We start from the raw sequence: 20,074 nt of genomic DNA on the forward strand, positions 1-20,074 counted from the left end.
GGAGGTTGCTTCATGGTGGAGATTGCCTCAGCATTTCCCAGTGAAGGCATCCATATTGGTGAGTTTTCATTATAAATAACCTTTTAAGTATCTGTTATTATCTTTATACCATTCCATCTTATACTGCTATTGGCTGCAGCTTCTGCTCTTCCATCCCCACCTCTACCTTCCCCTGATGTGTCTCCTGTGATCCCTCTATCAGGAGATGAGTGATTTCCATGCAAATCTCATTAGATACCTTCATCCCCTACAGTCTACAGTGTAATTGACTTTCTGGGACCTTGACTGCATCGTGGCATTCCCCAGCTGGCCTTCTGTTAGGCTGCATCTTCTATTCAGCATTGCCCTGGAAATGAAAGCAAAGAGGAACGATTTACAAGGTATGTTCATATACCTGTGTGTGTTTATATGAAGACTAACACAAATATGTTTGCATGCAGCAGTGTGATTGTTTTAACACCGTAATGAATTGATTTTGACCCCCTGATGAGGACTCCTGTGTGCTGCTGTGTGTTTCCATCCTCACATGGGAAGCAGTGGGTGCTCAGCACCCCCCCATTGAGCACAGCCACTGCTCCTCAAATAAGTAGCTATGGGCACACAGGGCACAGGAGGGGGCACAGGACATCAGCTGAGTAATATACAGAGAGCAAGCAGCTCATTCAGCTGTAATCACTGATGTGCCATGGAACTGTGGGCACTGCAGCTCCAGCACAGCTTGGTGAGCGCTACAGACAGTGCTGGAGCCAGAGGCACGTGTTGTGTGAGGAGGCCAAAAGCTCCTGGAATTCACCCAGCTGGCCTGTGTTCAATGGGTCATTCAATCAAACGAATGACCCAGACCACCCGTGCACGAGCTGTGATGCTCTCGAAGCACTGAGAGCCTGCTATGAAGCAGAGCAGTGCTGTGCCTTACAGCTGCTCCTCTGGAGGCATCCCAGAAGCTGAGCTCTGCCCATACAAACCACCCCGAGCTGATCTGCAGCTCAGCCTCCTGCTTCTGACCCAAACGCTCCCGTTATACCTGAAGCCATTAGAGATAATCAATTCGCATTAAAGCTCTGCAGTTCTCAGCCATCGATTTACACCCCTGTATGCAAAGCTTGACCCCTCTGCAGGATCACCCTGTGCTGGTGAGCTGAGTGTGCAAGGGACTCTGCCTTTGGATGGGAGGGTGGGAACACTGGTTTCCCTATCTGGCACATAGGGATGGTAAGGTAAAAATTCAAATTGATCCCCAAAAAAATGCAATATTCATAGGGCATTCTTCATTAAGATTCATCTTGCCAAGTGGGTGAAATGAGGCAAGGGAAGAAATTAGCTTGCTTGAGAGTGTCAAAGTGATTATGTGATTAAATTGCAATTTATAATTTCTCCTTCAGAAAGAAAGAAAAAAAAGAGAAGTTCCCCCTTGATTTGTGTTCCTGTCCCCTCTCTTATTTCTCATGGAGTCTCTGCTGTGTGTGTGATCAGTCAGTGTAGAGGTGTCAGAAGGAAAAGCACTTCCAGCTGCAGGTGTATGTGGGGCCAGTGGGTCCTATTTGGTGCCCCCCAGCCCCTGAGGATGCCTCCTTTCTCTCTTTGTGGCTTGAAATAGAGGGATGCAATATTATCTTGTGATTTTCCTTACAAAACATTACTGCCATCCTGGGTGCTGCATCCTGGGACTGGGGAGAGCCAGAAGCATTGCATGGGGAACTCAGGGAACTCAGCCTGATTACAGTGCTCTGCATCAGTTTACTTGGTAGTTTCTGCTTCACTTGCAAGACGCTGTTATAATTACTTGGCATTGGCAAGCCATTACTCAGAGGTTCTGGGCTGGAGAAGCAGAAGACATGATTGTCTCATAAGCCTAATGAGCCATATTGATTACCAGAGGATAAGGACAGAGCTATAAACAGCCCGTATTCTTTATTTGTCTCGTTGTTAGATCTGTATTTGCAGCCTGGACCTGACAGTGAGTTATGGGGGCTGAGTGCCGTTACGCTGCCTCTTGGATAACGCAAAGCTTAATATATGCAGCACCTCTGCTTGTAACCCAAATCAATCACGGATGGAAAGTGAACGCAGAGCCGACTTTGACCACTGTCTCCATTTAAGAAAGGGCTGGCAGAGGGAGTTACATGTGGCCCCACTATCAGCTGCATATCCTGACCCTGGGCAGTGCTGTGCAGGGCTGCTCAGACCCTGCAGTGCTTCTGGGCCATTCCTTGTGATGAGAGAGGAGATTTCTGCTAAGTGTGAGCAATGCTGCGTGCGGTCACTGCAGAGCCCGGGCACAGCGTTTTCTTTCTGCCCCATTGATCCCCATTAGAAAAGCCCTCTGAGCAGCTCTGCCCGCTGAGAGCAGCACATTAATGTAACAGCAGAGCTGGCACACGGGGAACTGCCCAGTGCCAAGAGAGGCAGAGCAGGAGCTGCGGGGCTTTGGCAGCATGGAGAGCTCGGGAATGCAGCAGTGAGGGATGAGACGATGGCCAGAGGGTTTCTGCGGGCTGAGAATGCTCTGAGCATGAAGCTGGGTAACAAGTGCCACTGATCACACAGTTCTGCAGGTGCTCAAGCCCCATTTTGCACCAAAAATACAACGAAAATGTGTGTTTCCACGTAGTCCATGGCTCAGTATTAGCATAGTTTGCCTTCAGTGGCAGCCAAAGGGGGATGGAGTGCAGAGTGCTGTGTGCCCACCCCCATCATGGACATGCTGACCCCCAGCTTCGGATCCTGACACTGGATTTGCCCATCAGACCTGGTTCAGGGCTCAGCTCAGAACCATCACCTGGCCTGCAAAGCATCCCCAGCCAGGCTGCGGAGTTGTGCAGTAGCTGAGCTGCTGTTCATTGCTTCCTTCTGTGTGTTAGCTTTAGTGCTGCTAGGGATACCGTGCTGTGGTGTGATTAATCAAGTGTCAGGATGCTTACAGCCCTGTATAGACAACTTTTATTAACTGCTATTTAAATGGAGATGGCTTTGCTGCTGTAGTGGGCTCAGCCAAACCAGCTCTAAGCTGTGCAGGGAGCCTGGCAGAGCCATCCTGTATGTGGATCTCACAGAGAGAGGACTTTTATTTTTGCCTATTTTAAATGCAGGAAGAGATGCTCCGAGGCTTCAGACTGTAATGTAAAAATAATAAATGAGTTTCCATGAGGGAGGAATAAAACAAACCTAACTGGCCTGCAGGAGTGCAGGGCTTGGTGCTCCCTGCTGCTCCAGGCATAGCAGGGGTGTAGTAGGAGATGGTGCCATGCTGTGCCTTGCTATGTTGTGCTGTGCCATGCAACCAGGCTGGGATGGCATTTGGGATGTAGCTACGTTGCATGCAAGAACACCAGAATCTTAATGCATTTCCCTCCCGTGTTTTGCATTGTTTATCTTATATACACCATGTAGAAGGTCTCAGATTGCACAGTATGTAATTGGGCTTGGAGATAAGCTCAGATTGACCAGCAGAGATAAGCTCTTTTACTGCAGTACTTCAGCTGCTGTTAACTGACAGCCCTAGGGCTGCAATGCGTGGCGATGGGAACCAACCTGGATCCATCCCCTGGATAAGATGAGGGTCTAAGAGGTCCAAAACCTCGCACAAATCAATTTGCTATAGAAATAACCTCCATTCCTACATGGCACAATGCAGGTAAGGATGAGCTGCAGTGCAGGTCGATGGCCGCTGGGGGGCGCTGCTGAGCCGCGCTCAGCCTTGGCCATGCAATACACCTAAATCGCCACTAGGGGGCGCTGTGGTAGCGGCGCTCTATTGGTTCCCGGGCAGCGCCCTCGCCCGGAAGTGACGCACCAATCACAGCCTCCCTCTCTCTCCCCCGTAGAACAAAAGGGATTTCATCTCACGCCCCGCCCACCGCGCCTCATCCTGCCTTCTGATTGGCCTCACCGGCTTGGCCACGCCCTCTCCCCTCCTTCCTGGCGGCGCTGATTGGTGGTTGGGCTGTCCATCAGCGGGTAGAGCGGAGGGGTGGGAGCGCACGGGGCTGAGCGGAGGCGGCGGGTCGGGCAGGTCGGTGGTTCGGTTCGGTTCGGTTCGGTCCGGGGGGTGATGGAGGTTCGGTCCGGTTACATTGATATGCTGGGGGGGGGCTGAGGGTTATGGGACCGAATGGAACGGGCTGTGAGCCCTGAGCTTCGGGGTCCTGTTGTGAAACGAGAGCCGGGCTGTTATTATTATTATTATATAATATAATAATATTATTATAATAATATTATTATTATCGGGTTTTTGGTCCGTGTTTGAGCCCCTTCTGCTGTGTGAGCGCTGCCCCGCTTTGCTTCTGGTGCTGTATCTAAAGGGGCTGGGCTTGTTTCTGTTGTGAAGGTGATTAAAAGCACGTTAAGAATAGCACGGCTTATTTCTCCTAATGCAGAGCAGTGAGTCATTCAGCATTTAGCATATAGAAGCTAAATGCCGGGGGGATTTAGCGTATAGAAGCGATTGGAAGAAGCATTCTGTATGCTAAATATATATATTATAAATAACCTTATATAGATAGATAGATAGATATAGGTTATAGGGTTATATATTGACCTCTGCTGTGGGGTTGGGGGTCCAAGAGGCTCCTTTGTCCCATAGGATGATGATTTAGTAGGAGGAATGATTGCAGTTGTTTGCTGATAAAGTAATATAACATAGAGACCCATATAGCACTGCAGCGTTAACCTCACCTTTGGGTTTATGGAGGTGGCCCAAGTCGGGCTGCATTCACTTCAGCCTTAGTGCTGTTGGCAGCTGTGGGATCCAGATGTGCAACCCACAGTAGCTCTGCTTCTAAATATCCCTGCTTCTAAATATCCCTGCTCTCCCATTAAGCAGTTCCTGGTGAAGGTTGTGCTGTTGTGTTGACCCTTAGGCTCTGCCTGCACCATCTGGGTGTTCATATGTTTGTGACCCTTTGGGATGAGGTGAAAAATGAACTGGTCTTTGGAGCTGGGGTGAGCAAAGTGTTTGTGTTGTGCGTGCTCTGCTTTCCCATAGGGTCAGCTGCAGTCTGGGAGCTGAAGTTAAATAGAGGTTATGCATCACAGCAGTGTGTTTCTATGTGTGTTGAAATGGGTGTCCTGCCTTCTGTTTTTCAGGTTTTCAGGATGAATCTGGAAAAACTCAGCAAACCAGAACTACTGACGCTGTTTAGCATTCTGGAGGGAGAGCTGGAAGCAAGGGATCTTGTCATAGAAGCCTTAAAGGTATGTTGTAAGCACCCTGATAAGGGACAAATGGCAACAGCGCTACCGGTTTGGGATCCTATCTTAGTACCAGCAGTGATATAGATGGTGTATATTGCTCTGTGTCTCTATATTTGCTGCACGAGGTGTTTTAGTGTTTAACTGCAGTGCTGTGCGTGTGCTTTCATCAGCTCTGATAAAGAGTTCTGCTGTCCTGAGAAAAGAAGAAGGTCTGTTAGACTTCCTCTGCTGGTTGCGTTCTGACTTAGGAGGGAAGGAGTCCTAATAAAGCAGAACATCCCTCCAGGAGGGAGCACAGATGAGTTCTGTGCTGAGAATAACATCACACGAAGATAAAAGCCTGCATGGCTTTGCATTATGTTGAGCTGATGTGAGCTGGTGCTGCTGGCAGATGCAGTGCTGTGTGCCCCTCCTGACTCCTCTTTGACCCCCCTCTGCTCTGGGGGTGCTTTGCTGGCTCTCAGCTTGAGGAACTAAGAAATTCCCCTTTGACTGGAGCCCGTTTTGTTGCTTGTTTTTCCCCTTTGTGGACTGAAAAGCAGAGGTCTCTCTGGTTGTGTTGTGAGGCAGGAGTGGCTGTCGTGCATTCTCCATGATTGCCACAGATATCCGGGGGATGCTGAGTGCTGACAAACCTGATTTTCATCCGTGATTTGCTGCTGCCAACCAAAGATTGCATCTGTTTATGCTCTGACAGCTGTAATTATTTGAGCACAGCAATGAGCTCAGGTGGGAACGGGCTCCTCCCAGCATCACTGTGCAGCTCTGCTGGGTGTGCACTGACACGGGGCTGTCGGAGGGACCATTATTCCTGTCCTGTCACACGTTGTCACCAATAAGAATCAAGGTGTTCTGCAGGTTTGATCTGTCAGCAGTCAGACGCGCATTGCTTAGTAATGCTTGTAGCTGGGTATGTGCAAATCCCTTTCTAAACTGCACTAGCACTTGTTGTGGTTAGGCCACATCTAGCTAACACAAACAGCAGTTAATCTTTCTGGTTTGCTTGTTAAAATTAAAACACTCACCATCCAGAAGGAAGATATGGATTGTCATGGGTCTGTCTGCACGAGATGCAGGCAGTGCCAGCCTGTGCTTTCAAATCTGCTCTTTGTTTTCCCACAGTGAACGTAATGCTGACAGTTTCAGTTCTTGCTGAGCAACTTTACCACTCGGTGCTGGTTGTGTGAAGGCTCTTGGCTTCCCTCCTGTAATGCTCAGCTTCGTGCTGTTCTTGTGCCCTTCTGTCTTTATAACACCTTATTAGGTGTTTCTTGGCCGTTTGCCTCCACTTCTTAGGAAGGAATGAACAAAAAACTGCCTTGGGCAGCCTGAGTTTTAGCTGTGTGGATGAACGTGCACAGGGCAGGGTGCAGGTTGCCCAAGGAGGCTGTGGATGCCCCATCCCTGCATCATTCAAGGCCAGGTTGGATGTGGCTCTGGGCAGCCTGGGCTGCTGGTTGGTGACCCTGCACATAGCAGGGGGTTGGGACTCAATGATCATTGTGGTCCTTTTCAACCCAGGCCATTCTGTGATTCTATGGCATTTCTGGACTTTTGAACTGATTTTAAAGTCATTACATGTGGTGAACTTTGGTACTGATGTCTGAAGGTGGCACGGTGCCATTAAGAGAACCCACCCTCCAGCATTGTTCTATGCCTCCCATTTCAGGGGCTGCACTTCGCTCTAACCTGGCTTTACTTCAACTTCCTTACTGCCTTCCCAAAGAGGTAAACTACTCAGAGGACAGGGCTCTGTAATTATGGCACGTCAATAGGAGTGGTTGAGGTGCTGTCGGGTAAAGCTCTGCCCTTTTAATGCAGTTGGGACACCTACATTCTTCCTGCCATTATATTTTTCCTGTGATAGCCTTGTCACGTAGGAGCAGCACTGCTGCCCTCCCAAACCACTTGCAGTGCACACAGCAGAGCACTGAGGACCATTGCAAGGAGCACTGTTCCATTCCATAGGCATTCCATGCACACCTTCCTGTTGAAATTTAACCTGCATTTCCCTCTTGCAGGAGGAGTTTAACACGGTTGAAATACCTTTTGGCACAGATTGCCTGGGTCTCATAACTGAGGAGCAATTAAAAGGGCTGGTTTGACCTCCACTTCTAATTTAAATGCTACTGACTCCTTTGGGTTCTTGAGGCAGACCTGATGTTACCTTGTAGGAAAGAGCAAGTGCTTGCATAGGAAAAGTGCCCTAATTTGTCAACTTGTAATGTGATTATAGCGCAGCCTGCACTAATTGATATCCTGTGTGCTTAAAGGAAAGCATTCACCATCTGGCATTTAGCAGAGGATCCGCGCACGCAGATGACAGATCCCAAAATAGCTTTTCCCCTTCTATGAGGTCCCCCTCCTTACCCCAGTCCTGCCTGCACAGCACCAGGGCTCAGCTAAGGAGGCTTGGAGGGGGCTGAGGGCACTGCTCAGGTGCTTGGATTCAAACTATAAAGGGCAGTTCTTAGGCCAGCTCTAATTAATGCTTCTCCCCATTCCGACTTGCTCTCACTGTCTTCTCTCTTTAGCCAAAAGTCGTTTCCGATCCACTGCATAAATCTCAGCGCTCTCTGCAGAGCAGCCCTTAAATCTCCTTTCCCATCATTACGATCCTATTTAAATCATCCAAGAAGCCCAGATGCTGGCAGGGTTGCACAATGCTGCGGGCAGGGCTGTCGCTCTGCATGCACGAACTGCTGGTGGGTTTGTTGAGAGTCATTTGGTATTTCCCTGTCTGTATGGGTAATTCAGAGCACAGTTCCCCACTCCTCAAATGAGAGTTCTGTGCACACTGGAAACGAAGTTCTGTTTATTTTTGGAGAACAGGAAGCAGCTTTCTGGCAGATTCCTTTGTGGTAAGGTCGGAGGCAATGTGCATTGGAGCAGGAACTGCTTTGTGCTAAGGACCATGAGCTGATGTTCCTTGCTTCCCTTCCAACCTGGCTAATTGGCAGTATTAATGCACTGCGCAATTAAATGCCCATTTGTCAGTGGCTTTTGGAAGTTTACTTACAGCGCACTTTGCAAACTAAAGCATCGACCTCTTTGTTTCAACAGGAAAAAGTTCAGCCATGTAAAAAGAACCTGCATGCAGGTGCTGTTAATCTCTCACAGATGGGGCAGGGTGGGCTTTCCATACAAGCTTATAGAGCAGCTGAGATCCAGCAGGGCTCTGCATGATCTGCAATGCCGGCTTTTCTGACTGCTCTTCTTAGGACTGGCATTGAGCTGGGGAGCTGCCAGGGGAGGAACTGCAGCTCTGTGCCACTCTGTGTTTGTCGAGAACATTTCTTACATTGCTCAGAGCTGATAACAGCCTTCACATGGGCACGTGCTGCTGTTGGTTTGCAGCATGGTGGTGGTGGTTCAGAGCACTGTGTGTGTGATATCCCTTCTATTGCATGCTGCCATCAACACAGTGAGCTCCTGCTCGACTTCCAGGCTCCATGGAACAAAGCTAATAAGGAAGTTGGAGGCAGGGAGAAGCTATTTACAGATTAAGCCACTCTGCAACGTGAAGGAGGAACTCCTGTGTGTGTTTGTGCTGCCTGTGCAGTAAGTGTGGTTAATTAACACTGTTTGTGTCGTGCCTTGAGTTAAATCCCACGCTCTGACATCACAGTCCACGTCGTGTCCAGAAAAGCACTTAAAAGCAAGAGCTGGAAATTCCCCTCCTGATGTTCCAGTAAAATGACTTGTAAAAATGACCGAAGGCAGAAGAAAATGCTGCCTCAGAAACGAGGCTTCAGTGAGAGGAGGAAATAATAATGATAAAAAAAAGATGGGAAAAATTCAGCCCAAAGAAGTGCAGAAATCCCAGGGGAAAGCAGTCTCCTGTTGCACAGTGAGGTTTTGCTTTGCTCATATGCACAGGAATCATCCCTGCAGCTCTATCAGCTCCAGATGAACAGATATTTGAGGTGATACAGAGATGGAATTGCAGGTTGCACCTTCCCTTCTAAGAGCAGCTGACGTTGTGGGATGTATTATATAACGTCATCTCTGCTTTTCCAGCTTGAATCTTGTATTCCTGGGTCAGTGGTGCTCTTTGTAAAATGATTTCTTTGCTCCGAAGCTTCGTTTCCAGCAGCAGTTGGTGTAGGATGAGCTGATTACAAGGGTTGTTGGGGTGGGTTTTTTTGCACTTCGGACAGCTTTAATTCGTGTTGGTGCATTGCTGGACTTCATGGTGCCATCAGTGCTGTGACAGCTCATCCGGCTGTTGGGCTCTTTCAGGAAAGTACTGAGTTGCTCAAAGCAACGAGGAGGAACTTGTTGTTCTTTCCCAGCAGGAAATAAACCACCCGACCTGCAGTTGGAGCTTAAAGCCCAGCGTTGACCAGGAGAGTGGGGGAAGTGCAGCTATTTCTGCAGGCACCGAATGCATGAGAACCAGGGGCTGTGTGCAGCGGGTGTAAACCTCATTGGTGGTAAATCCCAGCTCCTTGAGCTTTAGTTAAGAAGAAGGATCAGAAGCAAACTTAAGAGCTGCCCTGCTGCCTAACCAGGGGCACAGCACTGCTTGGGGTGTCCCCAAGGGCTCACTCAGCTCCCTTGCCAGCTGCAGGCACGCAATGCCTGAGTCACTTATACATCCCTTGGGCTCTTGGAGAGAGAGGTTTGCTTGAGTCATTTTTCTGGATTCTTCAGAATAGCTGAAGTTCTCCACCCCAGCACCAAAAAAGAAGGCTGTGTTTTTTCCTGTGATTCACTAACCCATGGGTGGCTCATTATCCAGGGCTGCCCTCCCATTTCCAGGGCTAAGCCTTTCCTTCCTCTCTTTTTTTCGAGTGTAAAGTTGGAACGATACTTTCAGCTGTGACCAAGCAGACACAGAACCATCACACCCACCTTTGCCAGGAAGAGATGAACGGTGTTTGGGAGCATATTTGTTTGCTGCAAGGCTTAGAATCCAGCTCCAAATCATTCTCATAGGACAAATGTCTCCGAGTGGGTTTGACTTGAGACATGGAGAGAGAAGTGCTTTTGTTGTTCCTTTTTCCAAGGCAACCCACACGTTTTTCCCTTAGAGGGAGCAATGCTTGCCTTTGATTGCTGTTTTGTTCCCATGCTGATCACGTGGCTGCATCTTAGGATATAAACAGGACCGAGAAGTCCCTGTTGGTATTTGAGTAAAGATTTACTGTGCATCACATCAGTCCTCTGAGCAATACAATTCTGTTACATCAGTTTGCTTCTCTGTTCCAGCTGCAGTGTTTGGAGCAGCTCTCGCTGTTGTACGCTTGAGGGAAGCATTTTATTTCTCAGTGCTGTTTATTGAGATGTCAGAAAGCACCTTTCCCAATGAAAAGAGAGCAGAGAAGGCAGTATTTGTCAGTCAGAATGGAGCTCTCCTACCTAAAACTTGTCCTTAAGCAATCCTGTAAGAAATGGTTGATGCTTGGTAATGGTTTGCCCATCATGTTCCTGCTGAGGAAGTGAGGAATGATGCTGATGTTGTTCTAAGTGCCCTCATCACCAATATCATGATATCACAGAATGACCTGGGAAGGGGGGATGTGAACTCTCAACAATTTCCTTTTATTTTGTTTAGCAGGGTTTGTGCTTTAAGTATATTGACGTGCAAATTTGTTTTGATACACAGGCCCAGCACAGGGACACCTTCATTGAAGAACGCTATGGAAAGTACAACATCAGTGATCCATTAATGGCTTTGCAGAGAGATTTTGAGGCCCTGAAAGAGGCGAATCATGGTGAAAAGCAGCCAGTGTGCTCCAATCCCTTATCCATCCTGAAGGTGGTGATGAAACACTGCAAGAATATGCAGGAAAGAATGTTATCCCAACTAGCTGCTGCAGAAAGCAGGCACAGAAAGGTACGTTTTGCTTCTAATAAGCTACACAGAGGTGGATAGCTGCCTTTTGAAGTTATGTTGGTTTCAATAACAACACTGAAATGCTTGGATTTTGGTGACTGAAAGGGCTGTGCACCTTCATGTGAGCTACTTGTCACTCTATGATGCAACTGGGAAGCTCAGCAACTGTAGTGATAACATTGAGGTTTCTATTAGAGGACGTGCAGAAGGAATTGCCTTGCCCAGAGACAAGAGATGTAGTAGCAAATGTAAGAGAATAGCTGGGTGGTTGAATTCTGAGCAGACATATCACTGTTCCCTATGATCATCAAGGATCTGGTACCACCTACTTATGGGAGAGTACCTCCTATAAGATGAGCTTTCCTAACACAGAGTGACGTGGCCAAAGCTGCTTTTCATGCTGTTTGGTCTCTTTTATAATTCACTTGTACATGAAGTGTACCTTGAATGGGTTGCCATCAGTGATGTTCAATCAGGCTTCTTCCCATAGGCTTGCCCATCTATCATGCCTCAGTTTGTTAAAGGATAAAGCCACAGTGTATAGAACTCAAAGACCCGCTACAAAGTACTTTCTTCTTGTAACTACTTTGCTCTTAAAAAACAAACACGCAAATCCCTCTGTTTACATGGTGTTATCTCCAGCACCTGCACTGCAGTGCTGTGTCTCAGCCTCTTCACATAGAACAGCCTGGGTTGAAAAGGATCACAGTGCTCACCCAGATCCAACCCCCTGCTATGTGCAGGGTCACCAACCAGCAGCCCAGGCTGCCCAGAGCCACATCCAGCCTGGCCTTGAATGCCTGCAGGGATGGGGCATCCACAGCCTCCTTGGGCAACCTGTTCCATTGGGTCACATACTGAGAAGCAGCTGGGATTTTGCTTTTACTCGCATCAGAGTAAGAATTTAAGTCTATTTTTAGCTACTGTTTTGATGGGGATAAGGCAGAGCAAGGTTCTTTCAGTCTGTGAGGAGCGTGAAGCATTTCTGATGCAGAAATCACTCACAGTGATATGAGCTGCCAGCTGGGCTTCCCATCACTGTGCTGAGTGCTGGCAGCTGGAGCTTTCAACTGCCCATTAGTGTGCTGGGAGTCATGGGAAGCATGATGTGTGTCACCTTTCAGACAAGAATCTAACTAAATATTCACAGGAAAATCAGATTTCCCCCCCCCCCCCCCCCTTTTCCTCTAATAAAAAGGTTCCCTGTGTACTTGAAAGATATGCAAGCATTGTTTGGAAGCCTAAATTGCAGGAAGACTGAGAAGCTGCTGTAAATTCCTGGTCACTGTTTTTGGAAAGCCTGGAGGTCTGCAGGGTGATGCAAACTCACCCAAGAGACTCCACCATATTTGGCTTTCTTTTTGTTGAGCTAATAGAATTTCAGTTGTTCTAGATCAGCATAGAAACTGAAGGAGCTCCTTAACCGGGTCCTTATGGCAAGCTGTTTCATTTCAAGAGCTCATCTCATTCTTAAGTGGAAGAAGAAATGAATGTTCTTTAAAATAAACTTTGCTCCGCAGCCCTCAAATGGAGCAATCTGTCTGCAAATTGCAGCCTGTTGTGCCACGTGCTCTGCTCCTGTTGGCTTTGTTAGAGGTACAGACAGGAGGTGACAGGTAAGGTGCAGCCAGTAGTGACAGATAACACAGTGGTGGCTCTTTTGTATAAGCTAACTGCAGTTTGGGTGCAGGTCTCTGTGTTTTGCTCAGCAGGGCACTATGGTGACCAGTGTTTGCTTGGCAGGTGATCCTGGACCTAGAGGAGGAGAGGCAGCGACATGCCCAGGATACAGCAGAGGGGGATGATGTCACCTACATGCTGGAAAAGGAACGGGAACGACTCACCCAGCAGGTACAGCTCACTGCCCAGCCCATGGTTCCATGCAGCTTCAGTTGGTTTGCTGAGGCCAGATCACACCTCAGTGTCAAAAGAATATCATGAGCCTCACACCTTTGTGAGTCCCTCTGAGTTATTATCATTTCAATAGGAAAAACAGATGTAGTTTTCTGGTAAGCTGTTCATAAATGAGTGCTTTGTAATCTTACTTCAGACCAAAATCTGTGCAGTTCTGAAGAGCCCAGAGCCCTGCTCACAAGTGATGATGCTTTCTAGTACTTTAAAATGAGAATAAATCATGAAAGGTCTCCTAAGGGGGTTGTTGAGAGATTATAATAAATATTTAAGCTGCTATTTTCTGTTACTGAAGCACTGCGGGCTTTAATAAACATAAATAACACATCAGCATTTTAAAGGCTAAATGCTTCTAAAAGGCAAACTGACAAAGCAGTAGATGGGGTGGAAGGAAGATTTGCTTCAGATCAGTGCATGCCAGCTGCGTGTAGCTTAATGCCAACTGAATTTCATGTGCTAGTAAGTAATAATCCATAATGTACATGAACAGAGCTCCTTATTGTACAAGGCTGTCCTGCAGACACCAGGGGAAGAACTTCTTTATTCACCTTAGGCATAGCCATCTTTTTCTGGGCATTATTTCCAATGTGTGTTGTAAACCCTTTTGCTTTTGGGTTGTTATGCTTTGTGGAGGCGTTGTGCTTCCCTTACAGCCTTTCTTTGCTCCTCTCTTCCAGCTGGAGTTTGAAAGATCCCAGGTGAAGAAGTTTGAGAAAGAACAGAAGAAGCTCTCGAGTCAATTGGAGGAGGAGAGGGCACGCCACAAGCAGCTGTCCTCCATGCTTGTTGTAGAGTGCAAGAAAGCCACTGCCAAAGCAGCAGAAGAGAGTCAGAAGACTGCAGAACTGAGCTTGAAACTGGAAAAAGAGAAGAGCAAGGTGAGTAAGCTGGAGGAGGAGCTGGCATCCAAGAGGAAGCGGGGCTTACAGATGGAAGCACAAGTAGAAAAGCAGCTCTCGGAGTTTGACATCGAAAGAGAGCAGCTGAAAGCCAAGCTGAACAGGGAAGAGAACCGTACAAAAGCACTGAAAGAAGAAGTGGAATCGTTGAAGAAAGCCCTGAAAGAGCTGGAGGCTGCTTGCCAGGAGCACGGGCCTGCTGAGCCTTCACAGCCAAGTCTCTCTGTGATGTCCAGAGGGGTTGCTACTGACAGCCCTGCCATCAAGTCTGTGTCATGCCAGACAGAGTTTCCACAAGCAGACCGAGCAAATCCTGCTGGTGCAAGCAAAGCTGTGCACGCTGCATTTCCCAGCCCTCCTACACCTACTCATTCCTATGCGAAATCCAATGGCCATTGTGATACAGACGTGCAAACGGGTGGGGAGGTGCTGCAGACAAATACCCCGGAGAGCCAAGTGCAGAAGGAGAAACCCACTAGTGCAACACCAGAGAACACAGTTGAGAATGGAAGTTCTCCCATAAGAACGGAGTCCCCGGTGCATCTGCCGTCCCAGCTCCCTTCCAGCGGGGTATCCCTGTCTCCCAGCAGCACAGCTGCCTCCTCCCTCACACCTTCTCCATGCTCCTCACCCGTTCTTAGCAAACGCCTGGTGGGGGCTCCTGCAGGCAGCCCTGGTTACCAGTCCTCCTACCAGGTGGGGATCAACCAGCGCTTCCACGCAGCTCGGCACAAGTTTCAGTCTCAAGCTGAACAGGATCATCAGATCAGCGGCCTGCAGAGCCCACCAGCAAGGGATCTGTCTCCTACCCTAGCAGATAACTCTGCTGCCAAGCAGTTGGCACGCAACACGGTCACTCAGGTCCTGTCCAGATTTACCAGCCAGCAGGGCCCCATTAAGCCGGTCTCCCCTAACAGCTCACCTTTTGGCACAGACTATCGAAATCTGGCAAATGCTGTGAGCCCTAAAAGTGAATCTGGTCATTCTCCAGGCCCTGCCAAGGTTTCCAGCCCTCTCAGCCCGTTGTCTCCAGGGATTAAGTCACCAACCATCCCTCGAGCGGAAAGAGGGAACCCTCCACCCATTCCTCCAAAGAAACCAGGCCTGGCTCAGTCTCCTGCTGCTCCCACTCCGCTCACCAAAGCCTCATCCCAGTCATCCTCTCTGGGTGCCCCCACGGACGTGGCAAGCAGTTGCTCCAACAATACCATGGTGTCTAATGGCAAAGACATTGAGATCCTCCTGCCAACCAGCAGCTAGTCTCCAGCAGATGTGAATGTGACATTCCGTGGCTTAGCATGCTATAGAGCTGAGGCACTGTTTTTTTCCACTCCGTGTTATTTATTTCCATAGTAGCAGAATCTGTCTGTACAAAGCATTTAGTATATATATATTTTTTTTCCTTTTTTTAATAGGTAGGAAAATATTTTTGTTTATGAAGAAACCTTAACTACAGCTATATACAGTAGCCTCAAAATGCCTCGTGGCAACAGGCAGATCAATAACAAGAACCTTAACCCTGCACTGGATCTATCAAGCAAAAATGGGACTGAAATGCTACTTAGGAACTAAGCAGAAATGGCTTCTGCAGACTTTATGCTCCAGATGAACGTTTTATATATATATAAAAAAAGAAAACAAAGTGCCTGAACTTAAGTCTGCATTCCAATATGAATGTGATCCTTTGGAAAAGGTGAGGATGGGGACCATCGAGCTGCAGGATCAAATCCTTCTGTGAGTCGTGAATGTTTTAGGACGACACTGTTGTTGATTCTTTCCATTTGCTGCAGTTAAGGTGGCAAATGTCTTATGTATTCTATAAGGTGAGCACCAAACTGCTGCGGCAGCCACAGGCACAGTGCATCCCTCAGGACGGCTCCTGGGGGCTTTGGGAAGCAACACAAGTTCCCTTGGGGTAGAACTGAGCAATACAACCCACTTTCCTTTCTTGTATATGAGGGCAGTGAGGTGCTGGAACAGGTTCCCCAGTGGTCAGGTTGGCTGTGCCCTATTGATGTGCTGGGAGGCTCCCAGCCCAGGGCAGGGGTTGGTACCAGGTGGTCTTTAGGGCCCCCTCCAACCTCTGAGCCATTCTATGGTTCTTCATTCACTTTCCAAGCAGGTTTTATTTGCTTTCCTATTGCACATCCTGCGTGCTTTGATGGCTGAACTCCAAGTTCTGGTGTGTCCCTTTGAATTTCCACTTTCTTTAAGCATTCTACTGTTGTGTGTAGAACTTCTGAGAAAAAGGATCTTGCTATTACTTGATCAAGGTCTTGCTATTACTTGAAAACAAGAGAACCAAAACACTACTCCATATGATACAGGTGTTTTTATTCTATTGCAACGTGGGACCTTCTGCCCTACACAAAAGCAATAATTTTGTTCATCATTTGCTCCCATGGCATCCAGCTGACCTGGATCTTAAACAGGAGGAAGCTGTGGGTGTTTTGGCTTTCAATGGCTGCTGCAAAATGGGAACCAAATAATTGCTGTCCTGTGTGTAGGTAGCCTCACACATACACATATTAAGTACCCAGTGTGTTATCCAAGTCTGTTCTTGAGCCTTTGCTGGATAAGAAGAGAGCAGGGGCATTCTCTGAGCTGAGAAATGGTTCAGAGCAAGGGGAATGGGTGAAGTCTGAGGGAAATCCTTAGCACAAAAAGCAGAGTGGGCCCAAATGGGGCAGAGCAGCTGCTGCTGTGCAGGACGTGCAGCCCTCACCGTGTTGCTCTGCCTTCATTCTACATGCAATGCTTGGCTCCATGCAGTGAGTGTTGCCTGTGGGTGATGCTGAGTTAATTTCTCAGGTGTTGGCTGTGAGCTCATCCCGCATTCAGAAGCAGCATCAGGTTGCCTATAACCAGAGCTGCTTTCTCCTTCGGCCTCGTTCAATATTTAATTAAACAAAACACGTCCCACTTTGCCATAGGAAAAACACCCACGGTGGCTGGGAGGATGCACTGCTGTACCTTAATGGGTTCCCTCCAGCTTTGGGTCTCCCTCTATAGGACTTCAGAGCCGTGTGCTGCTTTGAAGTGGCTGTTGCCTGCAGTGCCCCTGCTGTCCTCCCTGCACAGACATTCAGGTCCATACCCACCCAGCAATAGCCCTTCAAGTCGTGCTGTTGTGTGCCATAGTTCTGAAGCTCTGGGAGCAGCAGCAGCCCTTTGGGAAGCACATTTACTGCTCTTTTTAATAACTCATAGCAAAGATTTGTTATTTTCCTCTCGGTGAGTGTAATTCTAGAGATGGATGGGCAGATGGATTCAGGCCCACGTGTGGCTTTTGATTCAAAAGCAAGGCTTTGTATACACTGCTTTAACAACGTTCCTTTGCTTTTACATTGATGTAAATTGTATAACCCCCCCTCCTTATAGCTCTATAGAGAGAATATGATGAAGTTTATTAGGAAATGCACTGAGTACCATTTCTTCTACAATATACTATGGGAAGGGGCCTGCAGAAGAATGTATTTTTGCTATCAGCTGATCTTTGGGGGGGAGGGAGGGGGAATTAAGCACAAAGATGGCAGTGGCTGCAATTAACTCATTGAGGAGCTTAAAGGTAGAACTGTCCATGTAGATTCTGTGTGAAAGCAGCTAAATATCACTCCTAGAGCTCACACCTGTTACAAGCAAGAGCTGTCACTGGAGAATGGAGTATAATGAAGTGCAAAGGCGTGTACCCTAGTATTAATCCATTAACACCTGTACATTTGTAAAGCCAAGCTGAAGTCTTTAATCATTGTTTTTATAGCTGACGGCATTAAACGTGTTAAACATTCGTATGATCAATAAAGGATTTTATTTTTAACATTTATCGAGCGGCCCTTTGGAGCTGTGAGCCTTGAGGGGGGGGATGCGGGTCTTAGGGTGGGGGATACGAGCTGCTGGAATAACACGAACCCTCCAAGAAACAGTGATGATGTGCTTTTCTATGCCGAGAAGGGCAATAGGAAGGCGGTGTGTAGGGCGGCACTGAGTCATCCCCGCACACACAGCGCCCATTCACAGCCCCGGGACTGCTCCAGGGTGAGGCTGGGGGCACAGCAGTGCCAAGCCCTGCACAGAACAGCTCTGTTTGTCCTTTGAGGGCGGCGGGCAGAGCCGTGACTCACAGTTTCTCTATGTCAGCAGCGCCCCGTCGGGGAGTGAAACGCTGAGATTGCGGGCTTCGCTTTAACATTGAGATCTACGATCCCGCAGCGCCCCCTGCAGGCGAGAGATGGAGCGCCTGCAGCGCCGCCTTTGGCCACCAGGGGGCGCTGTGTGCACAGGGATGGCGCTGCGGGTCCCGTTGCGGGGCTGTTACCCGACGTGAGATGCTGCTGCTGCCCCGCATCGCCCCGCAGTGACACAACCCGCACCCTGAGCCCTGTTTGCACAACCCGAGAGCTGCTGTGAAAAGCCTTCCTGGTGTAGAGGTCAGCAGAGATGCTGGGCAGTGAGAGCTGCTCATCCCGCTGTGTTGCAGCCCCTCCTCGGAGCTCCCCGCATCGTTGTGCGTTTATCGCTGCCCCTGTACATCGGGGCTGGCAGGAGGTAACGCAGAACGAAGCAGAACAGAAGCGGGACCGATAGTCTCACCCTGCTCCCAAAGCGCTTCTCTCCAGCTCAGCCCAGGAGCCGTCGGTGGCCACAGCTGCCTCTCATCCTCAGGAGCCTCCCGAGCAGCGTGTGATTAATGTTTTGTCACAGGACGACGGCAAGAAGCTGCCATTAATAAATACCCGCTCAGGGTAAAGCCGCTGTGCCGTCCGTTCACGCTGTGCCGGCGAAGCGCCGCGTGGTGCCGCGTTATGGGGCCGGGGGCAGCGGGTTGGGGTCAGCGCTGTCTGCCTGCAGGCATCGCCCGAAGAGCTTGTTTGTTTTTGTAGCAGCTGGATGTGTCTGGGAGGGATGGGAACGTCTCCTGTCACCCGTGGGACGGGAGGAGGGCGGGCAGGGCAGGGATAAAACTCCTGACAAGTTTGGACTAGAGGGCGAGTTGATTAGCTGAGAGATGAAAATTCACAGCTCTCCGCTCTCGCCGGCCACATGAGCTGCCGGAGATGTGTTTATGTGAGCGGAAGGCACCGAGAAGGCGGCTGAGCCCCATGGCCGGGTCGGGGCAGGGCAGAGCCTGGCAGTGCCGGGGAGAAGCAGCTCTGCCCTATGAGTGGGGAGGGGGACACGGCCGGGGATGCAAAGCTTCGAGGGCCGGGGTTGATGGGATCCAATGCTGTCGGGCATGCAAAGCACAGCCCTCGTATGGCTGCTGGAAGGGGTTGTGCTGATGGTTGTGGGGTTGGGGACACGGACGTGGGCACCCCACGCTGCTCTCTTGCAGCCGAGGGTGAAGCAGGATGACAGAGCGCTGTCAGCTGATGGGCTGCTCTCACACCGTGTCTGGTGGTGCAGATTACACGATGATAGACAGAGATAAACGCATACAGCTGGAGGCAGGATCAATCCGTGCTCCACGATGTATAATTGTCTTGAAAATAAGGTAATGAGCGGCTCTTGGAATGCTTTGATCTTATCGGGAGGACAAGGAATACCCTAATGGCTTTAATTAGACTTCAGGGATGAAATGAGTTTGGTCTCCTGGGTGAGCTGCTTTATGGAATTGACCATTGGTAGGGGGTAGAAAAGCTTTAATCAGATTGAGGCCCTTTGATACCTGTGGTGGTGTGTGTCCGTGTGTGATACACGGGGTGGGGGGCTGTGCTCAGTGTGCAGGGCTGCCCCGGGGTCCTGAGCCCTGCTCAGATGCTCTCTGTGTGCTGGAGGACTGTGGTCACCTTATGCAGAACAAAGCCTGTTGCTGTCTGTGTGTTCGAGCAGAGCTTCTCCTGGGATGGACCAATCTGCTGCTTTTGTTTCTTGATTTCCAAAGGAAAATCAACTACAGTTTATCCAAAGGCAGCAGTGATTGCTGAACTTAACAGCACGGGGCTACAGCCAGCTGCTCTGATGGCAGGACGGCACTCCAAGCATCCTCAGTAAGCAACCCTCAATTAGCACTGCTTAATTATGGCACATAATGACTGCAGTCAGAGCTGCCGGCCGCATCTCTGCATCGTCCCCCCCATCACACTGAGCGGGGCTGAAGGCACAGGGCTGACTCAGCGCTGACTCACAGCTCTGCAGTGCTGGGTGGGGTGCGGGCTGTGGGGCTGTGCAGGGACCCGGGGGCTTCTTTGTAGGGGGTTCTGAGCTGCACCTGGCCCTGTGCAAGCTTCTG

The 20,074-nt window shown here is 49.2% G+C and overlaps 1 protein-coding gene across 3 annotated transcripts; it reads left to right on the top strand.

The window, feature by feature from the left end:
- Nucleotides 1-253: 253 nt before the first annotated feature.
- CTTNBP2NL (CTTNBP2 N-terminal like) lies at nucleotides 254-17,668 on the top strand. Of its 3 annotated transcripts, none has more exons than XM_015885351.3 (5): nucleotides 254-380; nucleotides 5,086-5,193; nucleotides 10,805-11,035; nucleotides 12,779-12,886; nucleotides 13,624-17,668. In XM_015885351.3, exons 2-5 carry the CDS (start codon nucleotides 5,095-5,097, stop codon nucleotides 15,103-15,105), a joined length of 1,920 nt encoding a protein of 639 aa, XP_015740837.2. In that variant the 5' UTR covers nucleotides 254-380; nucleotides 5,086-5,094; the 3' UTR covers nucleotides 15,106-17,668. The 3 variants fall into 3 exon arrangements, with proteins under 3 accessions (XP_015740837.2, XP_015740838.2, XP_015740839.2); XM_015885352.3 differs by lacking the exon at nucleotides 254-380 and adding an exon at nucleotides 3,946-4,057; XM_015885353.2 differs by lacking the exon at nucleotides 254-380 and adding an exon at nucleotides 3,946-4,012.
- Nucleotides 17,669-20,074: the final 2,406 nt, after the last annotated feature.

The sequence above is a fragment of the Coturnix japonica genome, chromosome 38 (assembly GCF_054131305.1).
Source record: "Coturnix japonica strain WE chromosome 38, WE-NBRP24, whole genome shotgun sequence".
Classification (NCBI taxonomy): domain Eukaryota; kingdom Metazoa; phylum Chordata; class Aves; order Galliformes; family Phasianidae; genus Coturnix; species Coturnix japonica.